At 42.5% G+C, this 13,156-nt stretch overlaps 1 protein-coding gene across 2 annotated transcripts in view; it reads left to right on the top strand.

Annotated features, from left to right (window-relative positions):
• LOC310867913 (uncharacterized protein) overlaps positions 1-13,156 on the top strand; it is a gene marked incomplete at its 3' end in the record, with an annotated part of 28,503 nt that overhangs the window by 9,940 nt on the left and 5,407 nt on the right. The window contains exons 1-2 of one of the 2 annotated variants that reach the window (XM_083778083.1): positions 10,521-10,673; positions 12,094-12,219. In XM_083778083.1, the coding sequence (XP_083634209.1) occupies positions 10,571-10,673; positions 12,094-12,219 (229 nt within the window). In that variant the 5' untranslated portion in view covers positions 10,521-10,570. Of the gene's footprint in view, positions 1-10,520; positions 10,674-12,093; positions 12,220-13,156 lie in introns of those variants that run through there. The other variant, XM_083778082.1, reaches the window with a different exon arrangement.

Genomic DNA, 13,156 nt, shown 5'->3' with positions numbered 1-13,156 from the left:
ATGCAAACAATGTGACACGAGTTACAGTCGGTCAGATGACTTGAAGACACACCAGTGTAAGTCATCTGACCTGAAGAGAGACCATCCTATCCACACTAAAGAAAAGTCTTTCCATTGTAAACTGTGTGACAAGAGTTTCAGTAGTTCACATTATTTCAAGATACACCAGCGTGTCCACACTGGAGAAAAACCTTTCCCGTGTGTACTTTGTAACAAGAGTTTCAGTAGTTCATATCACCTCAGGATACACCAGCGTGTCCACACTGGAGAAGAACCTTTCTAGTGTAAACTGTGTAACAAGAGTTTCAGTACATATTATGGTTTGAAGCAACACCAGATGATCCATACAGGAGAAAAACCATTCCACTGTAAACATTGTAGCAAGAGTTTCATACTTTCAAGTCATCTGAAGATACACCAGCGTGTCCACACTGAACTTGAATCTGACACTGAAGTCACTGACGACAGTGATGATTGGGAGGAGACAAGTGGAGCTGTCCATACTGTTGAATAACCTTTCCAGTGTAAACGCTGTACCAAGACTTTCAGTAGTCTCAAGATGCACCTACGTGACCACACTGGAGAACATTGTCTGAATTTTGAAAATAGCCAATCTAGCAGCTCATTTGTGAGCTTGTAGACGGAGGGAATGCACTTGCATAAAGTGAGTAGCAAATCAAGTGGCAATTTGGGATTGTGACATGAATTATTATTATTCTGAAAATGAATGTCATGAAACCTTTAATGCAAGATAAGACTTTTCTGTTTGGATGTATTGGCTCTCAAGGCCATTGATGATTGTGTGGATTAAACCATATAGTTTAATGAATTGTTGCACTCCTACATCCATTCGGCTGCACAGAGCTCATCATGTAGCGTTAGACACCTCCTAGCTCCATGCAGTCTACCTGCAACCTCTGATCTACTTATGGGCCCAGTGTTTCTCAGACAGATTCATGTCAAGGACCCGCAAATTGAACTGTATTCTGTGTGAGGGACCCCCATGAGGGACCCCCATGAGGGACCCCCATGAGAGACGGAAATGTTGATAATGTGTCCACGTCTTTTTTTCAAAATCTTTCAAAAGTATCAGATCTGCAGAGCTTGCAGATCAGCTACTTTAGAAAAGCTGAATTATAAGATAGTGGTTGAACTGTTATTAATGCTATTTACATTTTGCCCACTTTGGGATGCACTGCATGCACAACCAACAGGGTGTTACAACATGTTTCATAATCATAACATGGTGTAGAGCTCACTGTACAAGTTAATCTTCATCACCAGTGGTGTCACTATCATGGACACATTTTCGAAACATTCGAAAACGTTGCAACACATTGTGAGCTGTAGATCCCCCTATCCACAAGGAGGAGCAGTGGAGGAGTCAGGAAGGAAGTGAGCCCTGTGTCTATGACATCATGGAGCCCATGGACACTTTGAAATACTGAAATATCTTAAAAACACAAATTAACCACATAAAAACGCCAGGCAAGTGTTTCTTGACTCCCAAACATAATTAAAATAAGATCTGGTTGCAAAAGGGGTGAAGTGGCCTTTATAAATAGCTCTACAGCAAATTGCATTTTGGAGGATTGTTGTCTCCATAGTTGATTCTACAAATGTCTTCTAAATCCTGACAGTTTTCTAAAAACCTCATGTTTCTATGTCGGTCTTTCTCAAACATTTTCATGTCAAGGACCCCCAAAATTACAATTTACAATTTAGGCATTTAGCAGACGCTCTTAATCCAGAGCGATTTACAATAAGCAAGAACAAAAGCATGGGAATACATCACAAAAAAGCATTTATCATAAAACATGCGTAAGCTAAGAAAGTAACAGTGGAATATCTATATTACATATAAACTATATATATATATACTACTATGCTATACATATGTACTATGGCGTGCTATGACTATATACAATGCAATTATAGTGCTGTCTACATAACATGCTATAAGTCTATCAGATGCTATCTAAGTCTACAGAAATGCTATCTAAGGGGGTAGGGTAAGTGCTATGGGCCATGATGGAGTCTAAAAAGGTGGGTTTTCAGACTACGGCGGAAGATTGGGAGTGATGCTGCAGTTCTGACTGCAATGGGAAGTGCATTCCACAGTTTTGGAGCCAGAAGGGAGAAGAGTTTGGGACGTGTGGAGCGTTGTCCCAGCGTTTTTAGTGAGGGTGAGGGGTCTCAAAATGATATATACAATATGTAATTGGCCACCGACCCCCATCTGAAAATATGTTATTCCAGGGACCCACCCAGAAACAAAGTTTTGATTAAAGATGTTCGCTCTAAAATAATATATAATCAAAGATTTGTGCTCCATTTCAAAAATACAGAGTGCCGCGCTACGAGCTTGTAGATCTGCTATTTTTCAATAGCTAAAGTTTAACACAGTGCTTAAAACACCAAAAGGGGTTCCCATTCAGAATGGCTTAATAACGTGTGTCTTCTCAGCTAATTGTATATGGGCCATGTGGAGGATAGAGGTGGTCAAACCCCCAAAACGTATAACCTGCTCATATTCTTTGTCCAGCTGTCATCTGATCCTGTGTAGATTGTGTGCTGTATGTCAGTGGTTCCCAAACTTTTTCATGTCAAGGACCCCCGAATTGACACTAATTAGCCGGGTTGCCACCCGTCCCTTAAAATACAGAATCGTCCCTTATTTGAGAATTAAATGATGCGTCCCTTATTGAACCAATAAGGAACGCAGTTTGTTCCTTATTTTCCTAAATAGCCCCTACACGTCAACACTGAATTTAACAATAATGAACAAAACAAAACACAGGAAATATTAAAGTCAGCACAATTGTTCTAGCGGGAGGCACACACTACCTAAAGTAGCCTAAACCAGTGGTTCCCAAAGTGAGGTCCGGGGACCCCCAGGGGTCCTTGAGGGAGTTCCAGGGGGTCCCCAGCTAAATTATAGTTTGAAACTAAATGGACCCTTATGGGTCTGTAACTCTGAGAGTGTACAAATGGAACCAAATGGACCATCAGAATTAAATTAACATTGATTTTACTATATGAATTGGGGGTCCCAGAGATAGAAATGCCATTAAATGGGGGTCTGTATACTAATACATGTCAAACTGGTACTTGAAATTAAATGGGTTGAGAATCACTGTGTAAAAATCTTCTCTTAAGGGGGTCGCTGGCATATATTTTATAATGGGCTGCTGTTGTTGATGATGTTGGAAAACAAAATTCTACTTCAAAAGTTCTGGATAGCATACCATAAACAATAAGTTGAAGGGAAACTTCAACTTATTGCTTCGACTTATTGCTTCGACGTTTTGCTTCAACGTATTGCTTCATCGTATTGCTTCAACTTATTGCTTCAACGTATTGCTTCAACTTATTGCTTCAACGTATTGCTTCAACGTATTGCTTCAACGTATTGCTTCAACGTATTGCTTCAACTTATTGCCGGCCTTGCCGCACACGCCTGCGCCGCAAGGCCGCGGCAGGCGTAAAGAGTGTCCCTTATTTCAAGATCTCAAAGGTGGCAACCCTACCGGACCCCCATTTGAAGAGATATGCCAGGGTCAGGGACCCCCATAAGAGAAGATTTGTACGGCTCTAGCAGTGATTCTCAACCCGTTTAATTTCAAGGACATGCATTAGTCTACAGACCCCCATTGAATGGCATTTCTATCTCTGAGACCCCAATTTATATTGTAAAATCAATGTAAATTTAATGTAACAAGAGTTACAGACCCCATCCATTGTTAGGTATGGCCATAAATGACCACGGATATGGACAAAGTGTGAAAATGTATTATTAATTTCACTACACCTTTAAACATCGGTATCGGCCGAGAATTTCCATATTGGTGCATTCCTAGTATCACTATTACGGGATGTTTGACCAATGTAGTGTTTGTTACTATAGGTCAAGCACAACTCAATACAAAAACTGTTAACTGTGGTCAACACCATTTAAAGCAATTAAACTTGAGTAATTGAAGCAACGGGGCGTCACGCTGCATCGGCCTCTTCTTTGGGTGTCTTACCTGCGTGTGCACCAGGTGTGCCGTCACGCACGGCCTGTTATTAAACATGCGGCTCGGAATATCACTCTTGGAATATTTTGGACAGAAAGTAGCTCATAACATGTCTAAAGCCCCGTTCAGATAAAAAAAAGCTGGAAATAAAAAAAAAGCTAAACTCATTTCCACGCAGCTTTTTTTTTTAGAAAGTGGGTGTGTACAAGGTACCTGTCACTCAACCTGCCTGGACTGGCTTTGAGACGAGGAAGAACACACAGGCCCTGTGAGCACATCTAAACGTCAGGAGCGTGAAGTTGAAGCTGAAGTTTTCTTCTTCGTGGGGTTTTTAGACAGCTGGTGGATGGAAAATAAGCTCCACCTCCGCGCCCGACGGACGCGACGGACAGACTCAAATGGACGCGACGGACAGACTCAAATGGAAGCGTGAAAATGAAGCTCGTCACCCGGCAGTGATAGGCACTAGCCAATGGAACAGATGCAGCCTGCAGCCCATCCACTGGGCGGTTATTCACTTGTAGTTTTCTTCTTCACAGACCCAAACGCCCCTGGGAGGGATTTGTAAAGCCATATCGAGGGATACAGGCAGACTGGGCATTGGGTAGTAACATTATGTCCAAAATGTTAACAAAACATTGAAAAATCGTCTGAAGAAATAAAGTAAAGCATTGGTTGTCATGTTTGCTTCAGATCACCCCTGTAATCTTTTCATCCATGGCACCCCTGGCTGAATTACATTGTCCATGACATTGAAAATAACTTTATACTTTATAAAATAGCCCGTTATCTTCAGCCTCCACAGCCCTTCTCATCAACATCATCATCATCATCTCCGTGGTGGTCTAGTGGTTAGGGTGCGGCGCTCTCACCGCCGCGGCCCGGGTTCGATTCCCGGTCAGGGAACACTGTTTTATGATGAATTCCTGTTCTGTTCTTTAACTATATAGAAGTGTCTATTTGTACGTCTTTAATGTTTTGATGAATTGAACAATGTGGACCCTGTTGTAAACAAGTGTAATGCTTAATTGGGTCGTCCACTCACAGTTAACAGTCTTTGTATTGAGTTTGTGCTTGAAATGTATTGTAACTCTGCAAACTGTTAATAAATATTTAAATCAATCAATCAAAAATCTCCTTCTCACCGCCGGGTGACACACTTCATTTTTATGCTTGTCGGCAGCTTACATCTGACGCGGAGGACAGCGTCAGATGTAAACTGGCCGTCGCGCAAGTCGTCGGCGAAAACAAAACTAGTTTTAAAAGTCCTCGGCCGGGAGGCATACCCGGGTCCCCCGTTCCAAAGGCACGTACGTTAACCAGTCGACTAGACAGCCATGACTCGATAGCGAAGTAGCAACAGAGCAACTTATAGCCTACATTAGAATGCGCCTTTGTCTGTGTCAACATCTTGTCACTCAAACGTCCCTCTCACGCCCACCAAGAAATAGAGGACTACAGGCCTTTAAATAGGCTTCCGTTTGCGTCTCCTCTAGGAACCGCCCAAAGCCCCGGAAGGATTTAAAGTGAGACCTGACGCGACGTCCAACTGACGCCTTCACGCCTGACAGTGTATTCACACCCACAGGCAGTTTTTTAGCAGATTGCGCATTTGAAAGTCTAAAAAAAATAGCGACTGTATAGGAGAAATAATTATATATTTAGTTACATCATGACCTATTTATCGATGAATAAATAATATAATCCTCCCCAGTCTTCAGTGCTCATCTCCCCCCACTCAGCTCTCTCCCGAGCGAAACCCTCCAGGCATTTTTTTAAATAGCCGCTCTGTATGTAATGTTAATGTTGATTTAGCAAGAGCATACCGTAGAAATACAATCAGGACAGGACAGGTCGGATCAGGGATGTCCACATGCATATCATACAACTGATATAATCATATAAAGGCTATTAATTATTGATCTCTCTCGCGCACACACACACACACACGGTGCACACGACGCGCTGGGGACTCGGAACTCGGGGTGAATGCTCGGGGTGAATGCAGGACAACTTCTTCGACAACTTGTTTCTCATATAAACTTTAATTTCTATCGATAAAATCTGCTATGGTCTTGCCAAATATCCATTCATATTTCATATACAGCCCATATTTAAAAAGTTTATTTTTTAATTCGGAGAATCGCAGTGGACAGCTTTTGCAGGGCCTTTTCCTTTTGTGAAATGATCTCAACTCCGCCTCCTCAAACCACGCTGTGCTCTGATTGGCTACACGCAGCTTTTAAAAGTGCTTTTAAAAGCTGCTTGAAAGTTAAGTTTTGGGGAGAAAATAAAAACGCAAAAGCTGCTCTGCATAGAGATAACATGGTACCACGAAGCTAAAGCAGAAGCTAGCTTCTGCAATGTGAATGGGGCTTAAGGGGGATTTTTATGAAAAACAAGCTCGGCAGATTGAAAGAGGATAATTCAAACTTGGACTACAGCTGCAATGTTGGTGAGTTTAACGTCATTTAAGACAAGCATATCGCAAATCAAAAAAGATGAGTGGGGAGTCAATGGAGGGTGTTGCAACTCTAGATTCAGCCCATTGTAAAAATAATCTAGAGTTGCAAATTGCGGCTACACACACACTAACACACAAGTTGGAACAGACTTCACTTTATTTCATAAATACAATTTCAAAACGTCAGACCACACTGCCAATGGTCTGAATGGAGGTGAAATGGTCAATTTACCTCAAAAACTTCAAGACTTGAGGCTAATGCCCAAGTATTTAAATTAATATGGATTTCCACGTTGATAATTTGTTCAAAATGTGAATAAAACCATGCATACTTCTGTAATGCAGGAATTACAGAAGAAAGGAGGGAATGGAAAGAGAATAGAGTAAGAATAAAGGGAAATATTAAGTAGGCCTATTACGCTATACCATGGCTCCCCCTACTGACAGTTTATGGTATGTACGCTCCAGCACTAGTGCCTAGTGCGCATGTGCACACCCTGGTATGTTGGGAAGCTGCTGCTAACATCCACAGAAGAATACGAAGTTTGTTAAAACAACGTCACGGCGTCTGACTGTTGACACTTTAACATACAAAGACAACTAAAACGTGTCGTTCCAAAACAGTAGGAGGACGTTTGTTTGTTAGCAGCTCAACCACTGAAACACAGCAGGTAAGATGAACGGATGTGTTTAATCCATTTGTCTTTATTGACTCATCTTTTAAGATGGAACATGAATCGTATTTCTCTCATTCTCCTTGCTTGTTATAAATGTGATCATAAACAACCAGTAGTTGTAGGCTACTTGCAGCAGCTCTGGTCCATGACTAGCTCTGGTCCATAGCCTTTACTACGAGTAACGGCGGGGCTCCACCGCCGGGCGCGTTGCGTCTCCGTCGCGTGCGTCAAAAAACGAACCGGGGCAATTTCAATGCAGTCACGCAACGCAACGCGGGCAGTGGAGCCACCCTTCATTGATTAAAAAGGGAACATTCCCTGACGCTGACGCGCCCGGTGGAGCCCCGGTGTTGAGGCTATGGACCTTACTGCTTCTATGATTCTGCCCTGCAGTAGTAAGGATATGGACCAGAGCTAGGCCATGACTCCATAGCCCTCGATCGTGGACCAGAGCTACAGCTATACTAGCAGCAGCACAGGCTAGCAGTGCTAATATATAGGCTACCGCTACATAATACATTGATTGGTTTCATCTTGATGCCACTATTATTATTGTAAGGTTCCTAACGTTACATCAGTGTGTTGTAATATTGCAGTGGTTATAGTATAGGGTATAGGCATATGATAGGCTACATACAGTAGTAGGCTTTATTAGCATGTATTATTAGAGAAAGAGTTATATCATGTATTGTAGAGCTGTAAGGATGTCTCTTTTCTTACGGAGAGAGAGAGAGAGTGTGTGTGTGTGTGTGTGTGTGTGTGTGTGTGTGTGTGTGTGTGCGCTTAAGTTAAGCATGATTTGTTCACTTGGATGAATATAAAAGGGTACTGAAAATGGACTTTGTCTTGCACTTAGCCCTACAAGTCAGAACCCAGTGGTACTGAAGTTTCTGACATTTTGGAGACCCAGTAGCAATGGGGTCCTATTCCACCTCTACCCTGCCACCTGGTACGCGGACATAAATAAACATAAATACCATGGATACGTCCTGTCTGCGCTGTTTGAGGGCTTCTGAATGTGTGAACTATAAGTACCTATAAATACCGCTGCAAATTCTCCTGTGCCGCGGAAGTAGGGTGGCCAGACGCCCGGTGTCACGCCGGACAATCCGGTTTTAGACCCACCTGTCGTCCTCCCACCTCAACCTCTGGCCGGACACATAATTGTCCGTTTTTTTGTGATATACAGTGCTTGTGTCATAACTGTCATTTACGTCGTCTGCCTGCCGCAGCGCTGCTCAGCTCCGCAGCGAGCCGCCCACAAAGTCTTAAAAAGAGAGAGGCGAGTGGAGACGTTCGGAGTGTTGCCATGTCCACTTAATTATAAGCGACTTTGGGCTTGTTTTATATAATGGGCTACTAAGCCTAGTCAGGCTTCTTTTGGGCTTGTTTTCATATACATGGTTGCTTGGTTCTCTTCCAAAACCTGGCAAAGTGGGATGGTCGGTTTGTTTGTTGTGCTCTCACAATCACTTTAGTATAGTTAATGCAGAGATAAATAAACCAAATATGCCAAAATGAAAAACTACATTTAATGAGCAATGGCGCAAGGAACTCAACATCATAAAGAAAGGGAGGCTAAAGCACTGTGAACATATAGGCTACTGGCATCATTATATGTCCCACACCGATGACCATAAAACTGCATAAAACAACCCACAAGAAAGAGATTAAACATAAAACATATCTAAATATGAAATAAAATAAATTGATTATAAAATGAATGGCCTTTGTGGTACCCTATAATTTAAAAAGGTTAATTTAATTAGCAAATATATGTTCTCTGTGGACATAATGCTGGAGATGATGGTGGTGAAAATCAGGTGCAATAGTAGTAGTAATAATATTAATATCTTGGGTCGGGGGAGCCCCGCAAAAGTGTCCTCCTTTCTGAGGTCTTGCAGGTGGCCACCCGTTAAGTATTTTTAGTCTTTGTTTGACCGATTTGGTCGCTTTGATTCTTCTTTTCCTTCCTTGTTTATTGACACCTCATTGTACCGCCTATCTGGCTAGCTAGTGGCGCTATAGCTATGACAGAGCAGATCAGAGGCAGGAACGTAGCCGGCACAAGCCAAGCGGGAGGCGGTACAATTGGATGTCAATAAACAAGGCAGGAAGAGAGGAATCAAAGCTTCCAAATCGGTCAAACAAAGATTAAAAATACTTAACGACTTCCGTGGCACAGGAGAATTCGCAGCTGTATTTATAGGTACTTATAGTTCACACATTCAGAAGCCCTCAAACGAAAAGAAAACGGCGCAGACACGACGTATCCGACGATATTTATGTCCGCGTTCTATCATTTCAATACGAAAACACAGTAACGCACAGGGACCCTACGGGTCAGCCCGGTTCGGTTCGGGCTGACCCAGGGGGTTCCGAGAGGGGCTATCTTGCACTGAACTTTGGACTTTGGACTATCTACCGAACCGGTTCCCAATGGGAACCGGTTCGGTTCTTTTTGGTTCTTAGTCCATGAGCCAGAGCTCCAAAATTGGTGGGAAAAAACTAGACCTATATTACATTGTTTATAGGATCAATACAAGTAAATTAATACATGATAACCCTTCCACAGTAGTAGCTTTTTAATTTTTTTGATTATTTTGCATATTTTCCTCATTGGCTCATTTGCCTCATTTGATATTTAAAAATGTGTAATACAATAAATCATTGTCTTCGTGTAAGTAGTCAATTGGGGAAGTTTCATGGTGATAAATAAAGGTGTTTAATAATCTAATATAGGTATGGTTTTGCCCACTCAATTCATAATTAATGTTACAATTTTGGAGCTCTGGCTCATGGACTAAGAACCAAAAAAGAACTGTACTGGTTCCCATTTGGAACCAACCGGTGTAAAAGGGGCCTTAGAGTATATAGAGAAGGCACCGGATTTCTCCTCCCATCCACCTGCATTAAGTTGCTCAAAAGCTCATGAGGCGATTTCACTCTTCCTTTCGGGTAGGAGTGCATTCAGGGATGGATTGGGCCAAATTGTGATCGTGCTGTGCCGTTGACTGTCATTGTGGCATTTGCACACGTTCACGTATGCAACATAGCGTTCACGTGTCATGCCCCAATAACATGAACGTGCAATGATAGTCAACGGACCAGTGCTGGCTCGAGCTGCAATGACATTCGGCCACTATATCCATTTCGCCTCAGGGTTTCCTCCCGGTGCCGTCTGTATTAATATATTATATACTATACAGTGTGAATCCCATAATCTCAAGATTGTTGCAGAGCCTAACACCACTAGGTCTCCACTTATTAACATCCTGATTCACTTGATTTCAGACCGTTGTGTGGAGTCCAGACTGCAGGTGAAGATGAACTCTCCAGACTCAGCCAGGGACGTTTCTATTAACCAGGAACCTGGAGACATTTATTTTAACCAGGAGGAACCTGAAGACATGTATATTAACCAGGAGGAACCTGAAGACATTTATATTGACCAGGAAGAACCTGAATACATGTATATGTCCCAGGAGGAACGTGAAGACCACCCACACCTCAGTATGTTTGATGTGCTCTTCCTTTCTTTAATATGTTCTGTTCTGTAGGGCTGCCACAATGTCTTATTTTCACTGCACTATACAAGTAAAATAACGATGCCACTGTAACTGACTATGAGGCCCGGTTCTGGAGCGACATATCCTGTTACTGTCACAGTTAATTAGGCTACATTGCAAAAGTAGCATTACTTTTCATGTAAACCCTGAGATTGCTATGTCCATCCAGGCACAAGGCGAAATGCGTGCGCACCCCATTCGAATCCACTCATTATGATTTCTTTCCTGCCTGTCTTCTCAGAAAAAATACTCCAAAATCAGTCTTTTTGTCAAATCCGTCCGGCGTTCAGATGAAAATAGTGATTTTTGCTCCCATTGCGGCTGACATATTACCGTTTCTGGCGAAAGATAAACAACATCACCACATCGGAGAATCTTAATTTCCCTCAATGTCTAACATCAAAATCGACACTTTGCTGATATACAAAAGAATACAAAAGGCATATTTTCTTTAATCAAATATTTACTAACTATATTTAACTAGTGCGCAAGCAGAGCAAAGTACTTTCGACCACTGTAAACTGTCAAATCTCAGTATCTCTGTGAAGGAACGTTTGAAATGTCTAATTATTAGGTGTAACTATTTGCCAGCCAACCCGCCACTTTTGATGCGTATGAAAATAAAACAGCAAATTGTGCCTGATTTGCTGGGACCAGATTACATACATGTATACACAGGAGGATTAAAGGTATACACAGGAGCATTACCTTTAATCCTCCCAACACTAAAACATATCGTCATTACGTCACCATCGAAAACCAATTACACTCTGGCATTGGGTCCTTTAATCCACATATTTCTTACGTCATCATTGAGAGCTAGTTATACATATACTATATATATATGTAATTTGTAAGTTGATTAGCGGTATACTGTGGTTACTTTGCGCCAAAAACCGTCCCAGCCAACCCGCCACTTTTGATGCGTATGCAAATAAACAGCAAATTGTGCTTGATTTGCTGGGACCAGATTACATACATGTATACACAGGAGCATTACCTTTAATCCTCCCAACACTAAAACATATTGTCATTACGTCACAATCGAAGATCAATTACACTCTGGCATTGGGTCCATATTTCTTACGTCATCATTGAGAGCTAGTTATACATATACACACCATGTAATCTGGTCCCAGCAAATCGGGCACAATTAGCTGTTTTATTTGCATACGCATCAAAAGTGGCGGGTTGGCTTTGGACGGTGCATACGAGCCGGGCGAAACTATTACTTGTGCGCTCTGCTTGCGCAAGTAACTACTACAAGTCACTCTGTTTCAGCTGGAAGTGAACCTCCTGCAAATATTGTTAATCTCCACTAGGTCTACAGTTATTAAAGTCCTTATTCATTTGATTCATTTCAGGCCAGTGTGTGGAGTCCAGACTGCAGGTGAAGATGAACTCTCCAGACTCGGCCAGGGACATTTATATTGAACAGGAAACTGAAGACATTTTTATTCAACAGGAGGAATTTGACTACCCACAAATGAGTATGTGTTCTCACTATACGATACTTTTGGCAAAAAAATAACATGACCTTGGCCCGGTTCCCCAAAGGACACCTCTTACACCATGGTGTAAGAAGTGGTGTTGCACATGCTCAGTTGCTCCTCTAGGCCGCACAGAGAAGCCTGTGAACATAGGCATTCCGTGCATAGATGTGCCTGAGGCCTTGAGGCCTGGTATGGTAGGCCTCAGGTCAGTGTTGTTTTCGTCAGGACTGACGATAACGTAAATGACGACGTCAACGCCCCTTTTTCCAGGACTAAGACTGACTAAAACGAACGACCCTAAAATATTTCGGGACAAGACTGACGCTGACGAGCTAAATACCGTAGCTCTGTTTGATGACGATGACGAGACGTGTGTGTGTTATTGTTGACAAGACGAGGCTACACGAAAATGTTAGTGGATTTTGACGAACAAAGTTTTAAATGCATGAAAATGTTCCGCCAATAATGTCACTGCACTCGCCGCTATCCTCCTCTCCAGTCTCCTTTCCTAGTTGGTCACGCCCATCTGCATGCATGCACACACACACACACACACACTCACACACACACACACACACACACACACCGTCCCATTTCGACTCTGTGTGCGTGTCCTCTTCAGACCACCACCAGACTGGGGGAAGCCGGCACCGCTATGATCACTTTGCTTGTCCCCGTGGATTGGAAATAGGATTTAAAAGGCTATCCGATGATAGCGTGGATTACAGCACAGTTGTGTGCAATTATTCAATAAAGAATTCACATATCACCGCACCTCGTCAAGCCTCCAGTGTCGGCTCAATGCGAAACATGTTGCACCGAGCCTAGCCTGGAAGCTAACGTCAATCAACAACAGTAGCTCTGGTCCATAGTGTAGTTAGGACTCATGAGTTCTATGGTACTTAATTTGATCCTTTCCCCTCACTCACACCCG

The sequence above is a fragment of the Protomyctophum parallelum genome (genome assembly GCF_964188405.1).
Source record: "Protomyctophum parallelum genome assembly, chromosome: 12".
Classification (NCBI taxonomy): domain Eukaryota; kingdom Metazoa; phylum Chordata; class Actinopteri; order Myctophiformes; family Myctophidae; genus Protomyctophum; species Protomyctophum parallelum.
This window is presented reverse-complemented; position numbering and strand designations above follow the sequence as displayed.